This window comes from Embiotoca jacksoni, unplaced genomic scaffold, assembly GCF_022577435.1.
Source record: "Embiotoca jacksoni isolate LCO1_2020_lvr unplaced genomic scaffold, fEmbJac1.0.p SCAF_15, whole genome shotgun sequence".
Classification (NCBI taxonomy): Eukaryota; Metazoa; Chordata; class Actinopteri; family Embiotocidae; genus Embiotoca; species Embiotoca jacksoni.
This window is the reverse complement of record NW_027185285.1, coordinates 5,996,973-6,015,870: the sequence shown is the minus strand read 5'-3', so window position 1 is coordinate 6,015,870 and position 18,898 is coordinate 5,996,973. Positions and strand designations below refer to the sequence as shown.

Here is an 18,898-nt window from a genome sequence, read left to right as displayed (position 1 = left end):
TGGGGTGGGGGGGTGGGGGGGGGGTTACTTTTACTAAACACGGGTGTGGAAGGAGGATGTTCCACCAAATATCTTAATAGGTTTTATCAGACTGTACATTACGAGGCAGATATGGAGAGACCGTTTTATTACATCCTGCAAGTTTGTAGTCAGAGGGGGAGTGGGGGGGGGGGGGGGGGGAATGAGAAAAGCGCAGTTTTAGGGTCCTACGCTGTGGCTCTTGGAGCCCCCCCCCCCCCCCCCCCCCGTTTGACAGGGTCGTTCCAATCCTTAGGACACTGTCTCTTTAAAGCGCCGAAGGAGGCGTGTACGGACGTCGGGAAAGGACGGCGTGCGCGTCTTAAGTGTCTCACGAAGAACAGCCGGTGTTTCAGGCTCCGTGACATTGTGGCTGAGCAGTTAAACCGCAGCACCGAGGGGGCGGGGCGGCGGCAGGTGAAAAGGAGGAAGGACGCTGGCTTTGAGATGCGCCCCCCCCTCCCCCCCCGTGCCTGCTCCATCTGGGAGCCCACTTTCAAAGTGCCAAACTTTAAGAGTTCACTCTGCGCATGATGTACGCGATTACAAGAGGTCCCAGCAAACTGGTCACCCAGCGACGGACAGGTGAGTCTGTGATAACATTTCAACTCCCAAGCCAGGTCACGTCTTTAACACACTTTCAGACCTTCATCTGGCTGGTGATCGCTTGTTGTTGTTGTTGTTTTTTTAACCAACTTAAATCTTGTTTTCTAGGGCCTACGCAACAGCTTGACAAAATAAATGACTTCAAGCATAAACAAACGTCCTGGAATATGCCCGAGTAAGTGTGCAACTTCTGGATAGAGACACCTGTAATGAAGATGCTTATTCAAGTGTCTCAAAAGTTTTTTTTTTTTTTTTGTGCAGTTTTTACTAAGAGCAGATGTTTGCCAGATATTTCATGTTGGTTAAAGTGTTTGTTAAAAGTCTCGTGGCAGCACTTAGACGTCGTCAGCCAGAGACCGGCAGCAGTTCCCTCATCATCATCATCACCATCATCATCACCACCACCATTATCAAATCATCAGCGAAGGCCTCGGTGATCCCAAACACACCTTCACACTCGGGCTCGCCACATGGCTCGGTTTTGCCTGCTGGGTCGTTTTCATGACTTTGAACCAGCCCCGGCAGGCCCCATTTGTGTGTTTGGGTGACCTTGGGGGAAGGAACACGGTCCTTCATTCAAGCTGTTGTAATCTCTGACTCCGGCTCAAACAGCCTTGCTTGAATTTAGGATAATAAAAAAAAAAAAAATTACCAGCTGAGAATGAAATTTGCTTTTTTTTTTTTTTTTTTTTTTTTGCCGAAGTCATCAGATTACCGTTTTCTTTCTCTTTCCACCCGTCAAGCCTGCCCGCGGCCAAGATCGTTTTCAACCGTCTGAACGGGAAGAAGTACCATCACCACCCCGCTTCGGCTCTCCCGGCGAGCGGTCAGCCTGAGGACCGTTTCACCCCGGCGCACCAGGAAAACGTCGAGTTTGCCTACGACGGTAAGGAAGTGATTGAATCGTCTGACCGGAAATACGAGTAGACGAGACTGAACAACCCTCTTCGTTGTCTTTACTGTATCCACCGCGCGCGCACACACACACACACACACACACACACACACACACACACACACACCCCGATCCCTTTCTTGGCTGTTTGTGCGAATGGCATTGTTTCATTATCAGACTTTTTTTTTTGTTTTATAAGAGCTGCTAACCAGCCTCTCCCTCCCCTTCAACAGGCCTCACCCACACAGCGCCCACAAATAAGATATTACATATAAGCAATAAGATAATAATAGAAAGCAATACAAAATATAAAATGCACAGTATATACAGTACAGTATATATATATATATCTATATACATTATATACAAACAGCCAAGAAACACAGACAACGGTGTTATTGTTGTGTGATGGATTTTTGCCAGAGGCGAGTTATTGTACAGTCTTATTGCGGTCGGCAGGAACGATCTCCCGTATCTGTCCTTTGTGACGGCGGAGCTGGAGGAGTCTTTTGGAGAACGTCCTCCGCTCCTTCTCTGAAACGCCTCGGTGCACGATACAATCAGACGTATCCATCCGAGTTTTCTAAAAGTGGCGACCGGGGGGGCGTCCGGAGATGAAATCGGTCCCAGTTCACGCGCGCACAACATGATTTGAAATACAAACGTTTGTCAGGAGTGGCCGCCCTGCGAAGCAGATGCCCCGGCGGGCTTTACTCGTTTGACACTGCGGGTGTGACCCCCCCCGTGGTGAAGGACTGTCTTTTTTTTTTTTTTAGTTGGACCGATAAGGACATTTTCGGTGTTAACGGCGGCTCCGCTTGACTCCGGTTGTTGCGTTTCCAGCCTGGCGGGAGGTGTCACAGCGAGAGCAGGGGCCGGAGGTGACCCGGAGGGTTGTCCGCTACAAAGAGACCACTACCGGCCCACACGTGGACGGTGAGTACAGCTCGCTCGCTTCTTCTCATCGATGCTCGTGTCCTCGGGCCACGAGTCAGCGTTTTTAAGCGAGCGTTTGTGCCCAAAAACAACAACAACAACATTGTTTTAGGCTTTAATACGATTGTTCGGCTGTAAAATTACATTTACAGTGTTAAATACGGCAACGGCTCCCGCTTGCGGTCCACAGGCGCCGCCGTATCCTGGACAGCAGGTTGTGTTCGCTTGCGACGGCCTGCCAACCGAGGATTAGTGGAAAACGCTTCTGATCCTTCCAGCTGGACGGAAGCGAGCGGACATCAAATACCTCTCTTGTGGGAAGAAATGCGCGCGTCTCCAGAAACTGAATTTAAACCGTTCGGATCAGGACTCGGATTGCCCGACTTGAATAATTGCATTAAAAAATGTATTTGAATTACATTGCATACTTTCATTTTGTACCGTTTCGTTTTAACGGTTGCTTTGAAAAGCTAAATCTGAGTAACACAATTCGTTTAATATTATTTTGAAGACCTGAATTTGGGCGGCTTCGACGTCTTCAAAATCTCACGAAAGCCGGTGCCTCGCAAATGTGATCAAAAGTCACACTACAGCGTGTCGTCCAAAATACGATCAAAAAGTCATACTATAGTGTGGCTTTTTTGATTTTTTTTTTTTTTTTTTGGATGAAAAAAATGTCATACTATAGCATGACGTTTTGGACGACATACTGTAGTCTTAAGTATTTTTAATTTTTTTTTTTTGGCAGAAAAAAACGTCATACTATATGGTAACGCATTCGTTGCTCGGGCCCTAATAATTGTAAAAATGGTCCGTTCGCGATTGATCTTTAAATTTGTCGTGTCCCACGGTGACGTCGGTCGTGGAGTAGCCGGGTTTACGCCTCGTATTTGAGCCTTTCCACTGTTTTTTTTTAGGGCGTAACGACGACGCACTTTTAATCTCGTCTCGTAAAAGCCCTTTTCTCCCCTTTCAGACTTCGTGCCCTTGGATCTGGATGAATGGTGGGCCCAGCGCTTCTTGGCCAACATAGACAAGCCGTCCTGACGCTCTTCCGCGATTTGATGCTCTCGGACGGTCGGCAGGCGAGAACGGAGGGAGGGTGGCTCGCCAAGGGAGGAGACGGACGCCCGGGCGGGAAGCGCGACGGGTCCGAGGTCGTCCGCCCCCGCCCCCCTGTCCCCCCCCCCCCCCCGGTGTGGTTCAAATGGACCGACGGCGCTGGGACGCTGAAAACAAACTACTGACAAATCGCCTCACTTGAACTCTCGCCTTCCAACTGCCGTCCATCCGCCTCTTAAAACATTCAGTCCGTCTCGGACTGCACGCAGGAGGACGTCTCTCAGCAGGAGGACGTCTCACAGCCGTGACGTTACTTTGAAATGCAGTAAAATTGTATTTTGAAGAAGTTCTGGATTTTCCTCTTTTTTTTTTAAAAAACCGACACAAGTTTTAGTTAGTTCAGTTTAATATTAATATGAATGCAAACAGGGCGCCGCCGACAACCGCATAAATATTTAGACAGTATTTGGAATCCATTTTACAGTAGGCCCGTCGTCGACGCTTGAATGGAAGCGGAGCCGAGCGTGACCGTTTCATCACGGGACGCGCGGCCACATTTCAGGTTTTCGGCTCCAGATAAACCACAGAAGTCAACGTAAAATATTAAATAATGGATTTATAGAAAAAAAAAAGAAAAAAAAGAAAAGAACAACAGCTCTATTTAGCAGTCTGGACGTCTTGAACTTCAACACGTCCTACGAACTCGACGCGCCGTCCCGTTATATTTCAACAGGACCGTGAATGCGTGGGGATCAAATGTTTTGGACGAACGACTCACTTTCATCTTCGCAGCACCCGGGTTTGAAAACAATTTGGCAACGCGAAATCGTTTTTTTTTTTTTTTAAACGTCTCGGCGTGATCGGAATGTGGAAGTCGCAACGAAATGACTCGGCGGGTGCGCGACCGCGATCTTCGGCGACCGGCCCGTTTTGTGGTGGGACCCCTCTGAAACGATATCGCCAGATACTTAAAAAAAAGTCTTGACACGCGCTCCGTCCTGAATGAAGCGCTCCGGAGGGGAAAGATGTGATTTTTTTTTTTTTTTTTTTTTCTTCTTCTTCTTCTTCTTCTTCCACGGCTTCACATGAACAAATGTTCTTCTGTTCTCTGGCTTTTGTCGGCCCTTCAGCTGCTGCAAATAATTCGGCGTGCGGGGCCGCTCGTCGTCCGAACCATGTCGGTCGGCACGTAGCCCTCAGTGCTTCTCCAAAGCTTTAGTCAGGAGGTCGTTGAGGCGGGAAACCATCGGTCTGGGATCATCGTTCAGACCCGCTGTGATCATGGCGTTGTCGTAGATCTGAAAAACGGAAATAAAAAAAAAAAAAAAGAGAAGTAAATGGAGAAAACCGGAGCGATGGGATTAAAGCCAGTTAGCAAAAAAAAAAAAAAAAAAAAAAAAAAAAAAAAAAAAAAAAGTGGACAGAAAGATTAACTACCATTACAAATTAGAAATCTATGAATGAAATCATCCTGATTATTTGAATGTTTTAAGTTATGAAAATAACAAAAGTAACTTAAACGAGCTATGTTAATCCTCAAAGATAAATTGGTAGTAAAATAATAACTGGGACCAACAAATAAAGGCTGATTGCGATAAAAACACCGAAGTGAAGTAGAGTCACCTCTAGCTTCATTGCTGACGTGGTTTAAAAACGGCGTGATGTGCATTTCTATAGCGGTAAATCCATCAGTACGACTCTGCTGCTCAAAGTTGTTGTTTTTTTTTTGTTTTTTTTAAATACCCGCTGCACACAAACCGTGCGTTCAGATGTTCCACTGTAAAAGCACAAGTGACCAATCCCAACGCGGCATAAATTCGGTACACTTCCTGCCGGCGTTTCAAAATTAAAGCGTAAAAAGAAACTTTAGGGTTTGTGCATTTTAAGACGCGCTTAAAATGAGGGACTCAAGAGCGCGCGAAGGTCCGAGCTCGCTGCGCCGCTCGAGTTTTTGCGCGCGGCAGAAATGTACGTTGTTCCCGAATTTTCCGCGACGCCGCGTGAACGGGGGGGGGGGGGAGGAGGAGGCGGCGGCGGCGGCGGTGGGGGGGGGGCTCGCTTCACATTAAAGCGAATCCTGCTCTTGAGCCACGGTACCTGTTCCAGTAGCAGTCCGGCCAGGTCCGAGTTCGCGTCCTTCAGTGCGTGCAGCTTCTTGATCAGGTCGTGTCTGCGAGCGGGCGGAAGGGTGCAGCGCGGTGAGACGTGGCCGTGGAAAACAAGGAAAAACAACAACAACAACAACAACATCGGAGGAGTTAATTGGCTCCCGGAGATATTTAACTTGTAAAGTGTCTAAACTCTGCAGCTGCGGAGTATGTGTGGAAGATAAGTGACTCAGCTTCGTAGGCTTTAATAAGTGCTCCTTTTACACTCCTATTAGGTCATTAACATTACAGCACATTCAAAATGGCAGCAGAAAGGAGATGGGGGGGGGGGGGGGGAAGAAAAATCTCCATCTCTGCAGGCATGCCAAAAACGAATTTAAAAAGACTGGAGCGTTGGGACGTTTAACAAGGTCAACTTCGTCGGGTGTTCTCGGCCCCATGCGACTCCCCTCTCACCCCGCGTTGATCTCCAGCGTGGGCTGCAGGATCTTCGCCCGCTCCTCGGCGGTGCGGGCCAGCTGCTGGGTGCGCAGGAAGTGGCGCGCCGCCCCCATCTCCAGCACCGTGATCATGGCGGGGTGGGTGTCCAGGCGAGGGGTCAGCTGGGAAGGAAACGCAATGTTGGGAGATGCTTCGTCATGCCGGGCGAGAGCGAGGAAATGCGACCGGAGGAACGTTTTAAAGATTCGGTGTCGTTACGGAGCCGATTTCCGGAGTCGGGATGCCGGCGGGGACTTAAATATTAAGAGGCAAGGCTCTGGGTACGTCAAATATTTCGGGTCTTTTGATCCTCGCGTGGGGCCACACAAACGTCCCATCAAACTTCGGTGTCTTCGAATACGCGGCAGTCTTTTTTTTTTTTTATTACCTTGATGTTGGCGACTCTGGGACCGAGAGTGTTCTTCATCCAGGCCACGAGGTCGTCGGCCTGCTCCCGTGTCAGACGCTCCGATTCTGCAGACGGGGGAAATAAACCGGGAGTCATTATTAAAAGTCGTGACGGCAGAAAGAGGAGTCCTGATCAAAACTGAAGAGCGGCGCGGGACCCGGTTTGCTGTCCTCGAACTTCTCCTCCTTGTAGTGGTCCACCACGATGTCGGTCTCCACCGAGATCAGTTTCTTCTTGTCGAACTCCCTGAGGTGCAGCAGGGTCAGCTCGTCGAACTGCTCGTAGCAGAACAGCACCTGCACGCACAAACGGACGCACGGTGGCGTTGCTGCGGGATTTTCCCAAATCGGCAAGTCGGGAGTCCCTTTTGGACCGGTAAAGAGCAAACCGACCCGTGTGCTTCAAAATCAAATCAAAATATTTGCTGAAGTCTCACCTCCATGTCCTTCTGTTTCATGGCCTCGTAGTAGGGGGAGTGCTCCGCCAGGTGCCGGTTGGGGGAGCACAGGTAGTAGATGTTGCGCGTGCCGGGCTTCATGCGCGAGCCGTACTCCGTCAGGTTGGTCTGCTGGCCGGCCGGCAGCGCCGACGACTCGAACCGCAACAGCTTCGCGATATCCTCCTGCGGAGAGAGAGAGAGAGAGAGAGAGAGAGAGAGAGAGAGAGAGAGAGAGAGAGAGAGCGTGTTTCGGCCGCATTCAACTCTTGGCCTCCGACGCAAACTACCGGCGATGGACTCGTGTGACAAGTGTGTGTTAAAAAAAAACAAAAAAAAACGAAGGCGGTCACCTTGACGTCTTGCTCCTGGGTGGTGACGATGCCTTCCCTCATGAAGAGGCTGTAGTCCTCGAAGAACTTGTTGTACTTCTCGGGCTCCTTCTTGCTCTGGTCCAGCAGGAAGCGGATGATCCTCTGCTGCAGGACGTCTCGCAGCTTCCTGCAGAGAGGACGTTAAAAACAAACGCGATGATATCAAAGAGTCCCGAGTGAAGAACTTGAAATGAAACGGTGACCGTACGAGTCAAAGAGGACATCTAATGCTTTTGGGGATTTTTCTTGTCAATTATATTTTTGGTATGATGTCAGATGTCTTATGTTAAATACATGATTCCAAAATTTAAGGTCAATATATATATCAAAATTGTGGTCATTTACAGAAGTCTACAAACAGCCGTCCACTCCACAGCCTTTGTTCGTTGTTCCTGGACGTGTTCCACAGTCAAACTTTGGACGGGATCAAATGTGTGTGTATGAATATAAGGAGTTGATATTTTGAGGAAAGAATAAAGCTACAACTTTTGGTTTTCGTGTCATTTAGCGCCAGAGAAGTCAGCGAGACGCAGCATTGAGAAGCTGGCCAATCAGAACGGGCTCACGAGGAGGAGGAACTTAAAAGGGACGGCCTGTTTCAGACAGGCTGAAACGAGGGGCCGCAGAAAGAGTCATTAAGATAAACGGGGAGGTTTTTTTGTGGGTTTTTTTTTTTTTTAAACTGTAAATGTTATTAAAAGGCCCCAAAACAAAAAAATATTAGACGTGGAACTGATCATAATATTTCTCTTTTAAAAGAAAGGACTTATTCTCTCAGTAAAGATCCAGTGAGCTTCAAAATCAACCGTGTTTGACCCCCCCGATGTCGTCGTACCTGATGAGGGCGCTCTCCTGCAGCAGCTCTCTGCTCAGATTCAGGGGGATGTCTTCACTGTCCACCACACCTGCACGCGCGCGCACACGCGCACACACACACACACACACACACACACACACACACACACACACACACACACGTGTCAGTTCGGCATGCACCAAAAAAAAAACAAAAAAAAAAGAAGAAAAAGAAAACAGTCATGCAGAAACACGTGGGAGGATGCAGACCTCGCAGGAAGCGCAGCCACTTGGGCAGGATGTCGTCGGCTTTGGTCTGGATCAGGACCTTCCTGCTGAACAGAGCCACGCTGGCGCCCATCTCCCTGCTCACGTCGAACATGCTCGGCTTCTGTTGACGGAAACATTAAAAAAAAAAAAAAAAAAAAACTCTGAAGAATGAATCATTTATTTAAAGGAGTTCCCTGAATCCAATTTGGACCCGGAGACGAGAGACACCCCCCCCCAGAGCTGAATCAAGTTTAAATCGTCGGAATTGGGTCACTCGCGCGCAAACGCGCTCCTCACCGCTTCGGGAACATAAAAGATGCTTCGGATGTTGAGCGGGGCGTCGGCGCGGTAGTGCAGAGTGTATCTGGGTTTGTCGTAGCTCTGAGCGACGTAGCGGTAGAACTCCTCGTGCTGCCAGTCGCTGATTTCCTTCGGCTCCATCATCCACAGGGCCTGAAGGAGCACGGAGGTCGCAGACGGTCACTTTCACAGCGGACTACGTGACGAGTGGTCAAAAGGCCCGAAGAGCCCCGATCGAGGCACAAACAATATGAGCATCAAAGCGGTAAGAACATCCGTTTTCGACCATTCGCCTCTCACAGCAAACTTTATTCTAAAATGTTACATTTTTTTTTCATTTACTTTCTGACGACGTGTCCAGGAAGGAGAGTCAAATCTTAAACATGTCAATTGATAGTTAGAGATTTTTATGAAAATAAAATCACAGATTAATATTTTTCTTATTCCATTCGTACTTTATATTTCTGTGTAACACTGTAAAAAAAAAAACAACAAAAAAAAAAACATGCATTGTCCTATCCATTTATTTTTTTTTAAATACTTAATTGTTTTCTGCTTACAGTTTCTTTTTTTTCCCCCATTTATTTTGAAATGATTAATATAATTTGTACATACCGTGTCAACACGGTATTTATTCCACGATGTTTATTGATAATCTTGGCCAGAGAAAGTTCTACATTACGTTGCGGCTGTTTTAGATGAGACGATGGTTTTGGATTTACTATGTAGTAATGAAATTCACCGGTTTTGTGTTATGCAGAACTTACTGCTCAGGAAAACGGTAAACTATCAAAGCTGGAGCACGTGTTAAACGTTTGCCTTTCCGCTCAGACCGAGGGAACAACAGAACCAGACGCTTACCTGCAGAGTGTTGAGCCGGCGTCCATTCAGGAAGATGGGGAAGCTCACGAAGTTGCTGTACTTAGTTACGACCTCTGAAACAGAAACGGCAGCTTGTCGTCATCACGTGGGGAGATGCAGCAGTGCGTTTCCTCGCTGCAGTCACAGTTTACCCAGTATATATATATATATATATATATAAAAAAGTGGCAGCAGTTCTACCTTTAACTCTGTCCTCAGAAGAAAACTCCTTGCAGTCGTCTTTGAGGTGCAGAACGATCTTTGTTCCCTGCTGAACGCCGCTGGCTTCAGCAATCTCAAACGCTCCAGAGCTGAGGGAGACGTTATCGAAATGTTTGAGGATCACATTTCTGGTTATATTCATTTCACAGGTGAAAAAAAATTAATTAATTAAAAAAAAAAATATATATATATATAGTCCTTTGTTCTGCTGTAGAACAGGATCAAGTTGAGGATATTTCTCTTTAGAATAATCTTTCTTCCATCGCTCTTACCCGTCTGAGGACCACTTGTATCCGGGCGCACCGGGTTCAGCGGAGCGGGAGTAGACGTCCACGCGGTCGGCCACCATGAAGGCCGAGTAGAATCCAACTCCAAACTGCCCAATGATGGTGCTGCTGGCCTCCGCCTGGTTCTGCAGCTCATCCAAGAACGCCTGCAGAGACGGAGTGAGAAAAGAGGGGTCTGCAGAGCACGTCGTGATTACAGTGGAGTGGCTGACCTGATAGGATACGCAAACCCATACGCTGAACAGATTTATGAAATCGAACATTTAGCAAGGAAAGGAAAAGACGCAAGGGTGGCACACGCGTGACAAATTGAACAGCGGCGCTCACCTTGGAACCGGAGCGGGCGATAGTCCCCAGGTTGGCCACCAGCTCCTCCTGGCTCATACCGACTCCTGTGTCCTGTTGGAATACAGAGAATCCCAGTCAGTCAAAAAGACGTCATCCCAGCATGCTGTACCACATTCGTCCACCAGGTGGCACTCTGGGTCAAAAACAGCCCCCAAGAATCAAGAGCGCAGCTGCAGGAACCATAATGGGGGAATCAGGGACTTTAACAGGCTCTTAATCGCATTTCTGCTACAAACCAAGATATTGTGGATTTACCTCATGAAAAAGGTAAAGAGCAGAACCGGCTACAATTTGTGATATTACCATGTCATTTTTAGGCAATGTGAGTAGGTTAGTGAAGTAAAAGAAAGCACTCATATTGTCGCATGGTTTTCTATCACCTTTACACACAATCCAGGTGGCCGCCAGCAGATGATGATCAGCGGCTCAAAACAACATAATCGCATCAAAGTACTTCACTCTTCATTTACTAGCATATTATTTGTTTTTGTTTTTTTCTACAATATTGTTCAATCTTAAAAAAAAAAAAATCCCCCAACACTTTTTTTTCCCCTCCCTTTGGAGGTTCCATCCCAATTTTCTTTTGATGCGGAGAAAGGATGCTTGACACATTTTCAAGTTTGCCTTCAAAAGGTTGCACCGGGTCATGTCTGAGCCATCACGTTAAACGGTCAGTTCTAAACGTGCAACTGGAGGACCAACAACAATATAAAACTGATCAGCTTAAATTCCTGCAGGTTGCAAATCTTCCACAGACTGACAGCGGGCGTACCTGGATGGTAAACGTTCCCTTCGTGGCGTCGCTCTGCAGGTGGATCTCCATTGGAGCCGTTTCACCACCTGCTGTGATCAGACGGTGGCGCAGTTTTTCCAGAGCGTCGCTGCCGTTGGAGATCAGCTCCCTGATGAACACCTAACGGGAGGAAGGGGGGAAAAAAAAAAAAAAAGGAGTCAGTTACAGAACAGCAGTTCAGATTGAAAGTATACGTGTCTCTTATTTTGCACGGCCTCGCACCTCTTTCTCAGAGTACAGGGACCTCGCAACAATGTCCAGCAGCTTCTTCGTTTCGGCCTGAAATTCATGTTTCGAGAAACTACCTGGAAAGATCGGGAAGAAGAGCGGCAGTCAGATTAACGCGACTCGAATGGTCGGCTGTGTGCGCCTGAGCATCTTCAGCTGGGTGAGCACCTTGGACGGACTCGGTGTCACTGATGATGGTGTGCAGAGGCTCCTCCTCCGGCTCTTTCTCGGCCTCCTGGGTGCTGTAGCGCGACTGCTGGTTGAAGCCCAGGCGGGACCACTGCGCGCTCCGCGCCGTCGGACGACTGCTCCACCTCTGCTGCTGTCCGACCTGCAAGTCTGAAGTACGGCAGGATCGAGAGGGTGAGTCTTCTTCACGAGGAAGCTGTGACGTTGGTATTTTTTTGTCCTTTTCCGTGCTTTAAGAGGACCCGCGTCGATCGGTGTTCTGATTAACATACTTAATGCACGAGTGAGAAATACCCAAATACCCAAACTGTGGATTTGATCCCTCCGCTAAAGGAGATAATGCTTTTGTAAGGTGCGCTTGTCAGCAGGATTACATAAAAAAAAAAAAAAAAAAAAAAAAGCTAGCAGCCCAATATTTTTTTCCCAAACTTGGGTCGAAGCGTGTAAGAGACCAAAGAAGAACTCGTTACATTTTGGAGCTGATCTAGATCACAAAACGGATGCGTTACCCATCTTTCACTTTGATTAACACTGGGAGATATTGGGACATGATGCCGAACAAAATGCTACACGTGTTAAAAAAAAAAAATCCAGTAGTTGGTAGTAAAGTTCTGTAGAAATAAGATGAATGAAAAGCGCAGTCCTCGTTGACCGGCACCAGTAATCCTCCGAGGATACACGTGAAGGGGAACAATAAGTGAAAGTGACTTTGGGAACGTTCTTCAAAAGTGACTTTGGGAACGTTCTTCAAAAGTGACTTTGGGAACGTTCTTCAAAAGTGACTTTGGGAACGGTCTGCAAAAGTGACTTTGGGAACGTTCTTCAGAAGTGACTTTGGGAACGTTCTGCAAAAGTGACTTTGGGAACGTTCTTCAAAAGTGACTTTGGGAACGTTCTTCAAAAGTGACTTTGGGAACGTTCTTCAAAAGTGACTTTGGGAACGGTCTGCAAAAGTGACTTTGGGAACGTTCTTCAAAAGTGACTTTGGGAACGTTCTTCAAAAGTGACTTTGGGAACGTTCTTCAAAAGTGACTTTGGGAACGGTCTGCAAAAGTGACTTTGGGAACGTTCTTCAAAAGTGACTTTGGGAACGTTCTGCAAAAGTGACTTTGGGAACGTTCTTCAAAAGTGACTTTGGGAACGGTCTGCAAAAGTGACTTTGGGAACGTTCTTCAAAAGTGACTTTGGGAACGTTCTTCAAAAGTGACTTTGGGAACGTTCTTCAAAAGTGACTTTGGGAACGTTCTTCAAAAGTGACTTTGGGAACGGTCTGCAAAAGTGACTTTGGGAACGTTCTGCAAAAGTGACTTTGGGAACGTTCTTCAAAAGTGACTTTGGGAACGGTCTGCAAAAGTGACTTTGGGAACGTTCTTCAAAAGTGACTTTGGGAACGTTCTTCAAAAGTGACTTTGGGAACGTTCTTCAAAAGTGACTTTGGGAACGGTCTGCAAAAGTGACTTTGGGAACGTTCTTCAAAAGTGACTTTGGGAACGTTCTGCAAAAGTGACTTTGGGAACGTTCTTCAAAAGTGACTTTGGGAACGTTCTTCAAAAGTGACTTTGGGAACGTTCTTCAAAAGTGACTTAGGAACGGTCTGCAAAAGTGACTTTGGGAACGGTCTGCAAAAGTGACTTTGGGAACGGTCTGCAAAAGTGACTTTGGGAACGTTCTTCAAAAGTGACTTTGGGAACGTTCTTCAAAAGTGACTTTGGGAACGGTCTGCAAAAGTGACTTTGGGAACGTTCTTCAGAAGTGACTTTGGGAACGTTCTGCAAAAGTGACTTTGGGAACGTTCTTCAAAAGTGACTTTGGGAACGTTCTTCAAAAGTGACTTTGGGAACGGTCTGCAAAAGTGACTTTGGGAACGGTCTTCAAAAGTAACTTTGGGAACGTTCTTCAAAAGTGACTTTGGGAACGTTCTTCAAAAGTGACTTTGGGAACGGTCTGCAAAAGTGACTTTGGGAACGGTCTTCAAAAGTGACTTTGGGAACGGTCTGCAAAAGTGACTTTGGGAACGATTGTTGAGGAACGTCTCGCGCGCATCTCCTCCGAGCTGTTGCGTTTGTGTTGGGCGATACGGACAAAAATCATTTATCACGATATATTTGACCCAATACTTTGATATCGATACTGCGACGACATTACAAGGATGACTTTTAAGTGCTTTCACAAAATATTTACACAAAACGAATTTATTTATTTTTTTATTTTATTTTTTTTAAACGTGAATGTGGAACGTGGATACAATAACTACACGAGTAAAGACAAATAATAAAACAGGAAAAAGAAAGCGCGATGTCATATCACGATATTTAGTCTCACAACATATAATATGAGGCAATAACACGGTCTGACGTAATGACGACAACTAAAGTTATGTCAGCAACTAATCGATTTAAACTCATCTGCATCTGTCATGTAGTTTGTTTTTTTTTTAAAGTGGGCTGTAGTAACAAACTGGCTCGCTGTTATTAACCCGCAGGTTTCGTAAATGGAGCATTTTTGTGATCTTGTGGCCGTTAAACTAGCCGGCGATGCTAACTCCGCTTACCTCCGGTCGAGGCGCGCGACGCCGCTCGGCTGCTCAGCCCTCGTGCACGTGATGACACAAGTCGTGAATTGGCCCTCTGAGAGGAGCCGAGGGCGAACCGAGCCAGAGCGAGATAGCGGGACATGATGACACGCAAGTTGGGACCAGAAGACAAGCGACAGGTCAACCCGACCGAGAGGGACACACACACACAACACGCTGAACAAACGACGCAGACGGGACCTTGGGGACTGCGCGCGCGATAATGACGTCAAAAAGGGCGTCCGCCGTCTGCCTGATGAAAAGCGGGAATTATTACGCTGATCGCGTGAATTGTTTCATTTTCGTGGATACGTGCTGAAATACGAGTAGTCCTGTCTGTGTGTATATATTTATTCTCAATCTTTTAGTCTCTAATTCTCTTCATAATTTAAAGACGATAAATTCCACTTGAAGGTCAAACCTTTTTTTTTTTTTTTAGGATTGGGGAAATTTTGGGCGCATTCGACTTTCTGCTCACTTAAAATGATGCACGCTGCTCTCACAGCGTTGAACGACGACGAGAAAAGTCCCGACTTTAGCCGGCGCTGCAAAATGTCACGACGTCACATGATATTATTAAAGCGGCTGCAGATGTCCGAGTCGGTCGCCTGCAGCTGCTCTTGTCCGGCTGCACCGGGTCGGAACCTCCTCTATGACACTCCTCTGTCCCGATAGGTTTAAAGTTTCACCGAAACTGCATGACGTGACGTTTTGTCTGTATTCTCAGACCTTCCCAGCAGTTATCTGTAAATTATCTTTCCTAATGTAACACGGACACACTGTAGTTTTACATCGAGCAAGAAAGCTGTAAAAAAAAAAGAAAAAAAAAAGAGGTTGTTTCTGTTAAACATACTTAAGATTTAACTTTACGTGTCCAACACCGATGTAAACTGCGTCTTATGGAAATAAGCCCAAGTGAAAATGAAAGGCAAATCACCCAATGTTCGGTTTATGCAGGCCACCTGAAATAGAAAGGGTGTCCGATCAGAAAGCAGGAAATAATTGACTGACAAGTTGGCTGACACTGACATTTACAGACCAGACACGAAATTAAATCTAAGTATGTTTAATTGAAACAACCTCTTTTTACAGCTTTCTTTCTGGATGTAAAACTACAGTGTGTCCGTGTCCACATGTAAAACTACAGTGCGTCAGGCTCTGTAGTTTTTTTAGAAGATTGAGAAAATAATGGCAGAATGCTTGAAACTTATGATACTGAAAATAATCATTAATTGTAGCCCGAACGCTGATCCCAACAGAATTTTTTTTCCCACACAGAAAAATTAAGATGCAGAGTCTGTGGCACACAGGTTTATTTAACAATATGGTATATAAGTACGAAATGAGCCATTTGAACCAGTTTGTACAGTGATTTCATTCTTATTTTCTGCATATTTACAGTACTGTCTAGCTGCATGATTTACATTAGAGAATAGTTTACCATCAATTCAAGTTTAATGCGAGAGAAAATGATGCACAAAACTCTCTGAACACAAATCAGCAGTCAAACAAGTTAATTTCCCACCACAGGAAAAAGAGGTTCAGGATTTAATGAGAATTTCTTTAGACTGAAGGAAAGACAAAGCAATTTTTGAACATCTGCAAGACAAACACTGGGCCCAGGCCAGTAAAAAGAACATTCCGGCACCTGTGAACATTAACAAGCTTCAATGCAGGCTTCTCTTACACCTGCATGTTGTGTTTGGGTGTGTGCAATAGTTCCTAGATCTATACAAATACGTTAATCTCCTTTAGACTCTGCAAACAGGAAAGAAATTAAGGCTTTCCTAAAGGCAGTCCTTTTGAAAAATGGCATATGAGAATAAATTAGCTAGGAACAGAAACTGAGCAAGATGTGAAACCTGGCAGAAAATTCCCAGACAAATAATTTTTACAGTCTTCTCAACACAAATATGATATTAATTTGCAAAGGTACAAAATAAAAAAAAAAAAATTAAAGAATAATAAAATGAAATATTTTTTATTTTGAGAAGTTTAAAAAAAAAAAAAAGAAGAAGTCAATACCAGAGCATAACAAAAGAAAAACAAAACAACACAAAGACCAGGGCAAATTCTTGCAAGGCTGGTCTGAACCAAAAATATATTCTTTGTCTTTGTTGTCTTCTTTTCAACAGCAATTATTAAATCACTCTGTGTGTTGTAAGAAAAAGTAGTCCTTGGTTTCAGGAAAGTTCACAGTCCGTAGGCCTCGTAAGACTCGTTTGTTTGTATTTCTTTTAGCTTTTTACATCAGCAAGTACAAAAATGTCTCAGCTGAAAACAGAACAAGGCCTTTCTTCTGTCTCAAAATGCTACAATCCTTCAACAAATTTCTCTAGTGTGTCTCCCGTCGTGTCTCCCACCATACCCATGTCATTACTTAACCCCCCTCGGTTTGGCGTGTTAAGTTGCGGGAGCATGGCGCTCTGCTCTGGTGTTCCCATGTGCCCCTGCTCCATGGAGCCTGACATGGGACCTCCAAGGCTGGGGTGGGGAGAGCTGGAGTGGAGGGCGCCATGCTGAGGCGATGGCTGGGGTTGTATCCGCGGGGATGGACTGGAATGAGGGGCCTGCTGCGAGGGTGGGCGGGGCGATTGCACTGGGGCTGGAGAGCGTACTTGGTTTCCCAGGGTGTTTGCCATTGTTTGGCCAGGTAAGTGAGCTCCTCCCTGGGCTTGGCCTTGGAGCATGTGAGGTTGTGGACTCATCGAGTTAGCCTGTGCTGGAGAACCCATCTGCTGCTTCAACATCTGCTGCTGCTGAAGCATGCGCTGCTGCTGGAGGAGGTTTTGGGCCCCATCCATGCCCATGCCAGGTTGGCCCATTTGAGATGTGGGAGGGAGCTGCCCCATGGGCCCCCCACCTCCTTGCATAGCCATTTGCTGCTGCATACGGAGCTGGGAGTAGCTTGCCGGGCCCGGCGGCTGCTGAGGGAACTGACCGTGGCCCTGAGGCAAGCCTCCCTGCTGCTGCATCTGCTGCATCCTGAGCATCTGCTGTCTGCGGTACAGCTGGGGATTGCCATTCTGAGCAGCATTCAACATCTGGCCTTGGGGGCCCATGGGTGCCAATCCCTGGGGACCCGCCTGCTGAGGAGGCTGTTGCTGAGGTGCCATGCCCGGCCTCTGCACCTGGTTTGCCATGGCTGCCATGGCCTGCATTCCTGCCTGGGACCCCAGCATGGCCTGAGGGTTCTGCTGCTGGGCCTGTTGCTGTTGCTGTTGCTGCGGCTGGTTGGCCTGGTACTTGGCTGTCCTCTGTTTAATGAAGGCAGCCATAAGCTGGGGGTTCGACTTCAGGATGCTCAGGACCTGCTGTTGCTGCTGCGGGGAGCTGGGAGATTTGAGGGTGCGCAGTAATTCCTGCAGGGCACTTGGGGCAATGTTACCAGGCATTCCCCGGGGCATGTTTTGTTGCTGTGGTGTCATGCCCTGCTGTGAGGGCCCCTGGGGAGGCATGACCCCAGGCATTTGGAGACCCTGTTGCTGTGGCATCATGGGTCTCTGCATGAGCTGGCCCTGCTGAGGCATTGGGGTTCCCTGAGCCTGCTGAGGGGCCATGGGGCCTTGTTGAGCAGGGACTTGCGGCTGATGATTCTGCATGGGATTCTGCATCCCTGGACCCCACTGGCCCTGCTGCATAGGCTGCATCACCTGGGGGCCCCGTGGCCCCTGCATCATCTGCATTTGGCCCTGCATGGGCCCCATCATTCGTGGGTGATTCATGGGCATCCCATTCATAGCGTAGTTCTGCTGATGCTTTGCCTTGGCTACCATCTCAATCTGTCTGGCCACCTTCAGGGCTGCCAGCAGTGGCTGCTGCTGCTGCTGCTGCTGCTGCTGCTGTTGCTGTGGAGGCTGCTGCTGCTGCTGCTGCTGTGGAGGCTGAGGCTGCTGTTGGAGTGGCATGTTAGGCATAGGAGACTGCTGCTGATGGTGAGGGGATGACTGCGGCCCTGGTTTACCCTGTGGCACTGGTGTTGGGGGCTGACTGCTGCGCCCGTTGTTGGGGAAGCCTTGGGCGATATTGGCAGGGTTCGGTGGTGGCTGTTGCTGGGGCTGGTTGGGCATGGACTGGGGAGTCTGTGGTGTGTTAGGCTGCTGGACAGAGTTTGGGGTGTCGGGGGCAACTGAGGTAGGTGGAGATGGCATGGGCATACCCCTTCCAGCCATGGTGGCCATTCTGCGCCGCATCATTTGAGCCTGCTGGAGCCTGTGCTGCAGCTGCTGCTGACGAAGTTTGTGCTTGATGTTGAGACAGAAAGGAACAGGACACTTGTTCTCCTGACAGTGCTTGGCATGATAACAGCATAAAGCGATGAGCTGCTTGCACACAGGACAGCCACCATTGGTCTTGCGCTTGCAGCCCTTGGTGTGCTGAACCACCCTCTTCATCTTCTGGCATGAAGGCAGAGAGCAGTTGGCATTGCGGCATTGGCAGGCGTGGACCAGGGACTGGATGCAGCGCTGGATGCTGAGGCGTCGACTCTCCTGAGGGCTCTTGGAGGCCTCCCCACCCGGACCGTTGCTGTCGTCGTCTATACCCAGACCCCACTTCACCATCTGGTGCTCATGGCCCTTAGTGTTGTAGCAGTTAATGCACAGGTCGTAGTCCTGATGACAGGTAAGGAAGACCACATTAGGGGTATGTCAAGATTTAAACTTGGTATTAATTCAAAACGGATACAGATGTAGATTTGATAACAACAT

The 18,898-nt window shown here is 47.6% G+C and overlaps 3 protein-coding genes across 5 annotated transcripts in view; 1 reads left to right on the top strand and 2 right to left on the bottom strand.

The window, feature by feature from the left end:
- The first annotated feature begins 241 nt into the window (after positions 1 to 241).
- On the top strand, positions 242 to 4,169 carry LOC138198017 (MAPK regulated corepressor interacting protein 2-like). 2 transcript variants are annotated; one of them, XM_069149115.1, is made up of 5 exons: positions 242 to 603; positions 733 to 799; positions 1,368 to 1,510; positions 2,363 to 2,455; positions 3,432 to 4,169. In XM_069149115.1, exons 1-5 carry the CDS (start codon positions 549 to 551, stop codon positions 3,500 to 3,502), a joined length of 429 nt encoding a protein of 142 aa, XP_069005216.1. In that variant the 5' UTR covers positions 242 to 548; the 3' UTR covers positions 3,503 to 4,169. The 2 variants fall into 2 exon arrangements, with proteins under 2 accessions (XP_069005216.1, XP_069005215.1); XM_069149114.1 differs by having other exon boundaries at positions 2,296 to 2,455.
- Positions 4,114 to 14,388, bottom strand: trap1 (TNF receptor-associated protein 1). The gene is made up of 18 exons (XM_069149112.1): positions 14,169 to 14,388; positions 11,597 to 11,767; positions 11,423 to 11,505; positions 11,180 to 11,320; positions 10,387 to 10,458; positions 10,045 to 10,205; positions 9,752 to 9,861; positions 9,551 to 9,624; positions 8,687 to 8,842; positions 8,390 to 8,510; positions 8,160 to 8,229; positions 7,304 to 7,451; positions 6,951 to 7,136; positions 6,672 to 6,810; positions 6,494 to 6,579; positions 6,082 to 6,227; positions 5,615 to 5,687; positions 4,114 to 4,815 (listed from the first exon to the last, which is right to left on the bottom strand). The coding sequence occupies exons 1-18, from the start codon at positions 14,290 to 14,292 to the stop codon at positions 4,714 to 4,716; spliced, it is 2,163 nt and encodes a 720-aa protein (XP_069005213.1). The 5' UTR covers positions 14,293 to 14,388; the 3' UTR covers positions 4,114 to 4,713.
- Positions 14,389 to 15,485: 1,097 nt separating this feature from the next.
- crebbpb (CREB binding protein b) overlaps positions 15,486 to 18,898 on the bottom strand; it is a 33,609-nt gene continuing 30,196 nt past the window's right edge. For both annotated transcript variants that reach the window (XM_069149110.1, XM_069149111.1), the window contains exon 31: positions 15,486 to 18,802. In XM_069149110.1, coding sequence (XP_069005211.1) covers positions 16,502 to 18,802 — 2,301 coding nt within the window. In that variant the 3' untranslated portion in view covers positions 15,486 to 16,501. The remainder of the gene's footprint in view (positions 18,803 to 18,898) is intronic.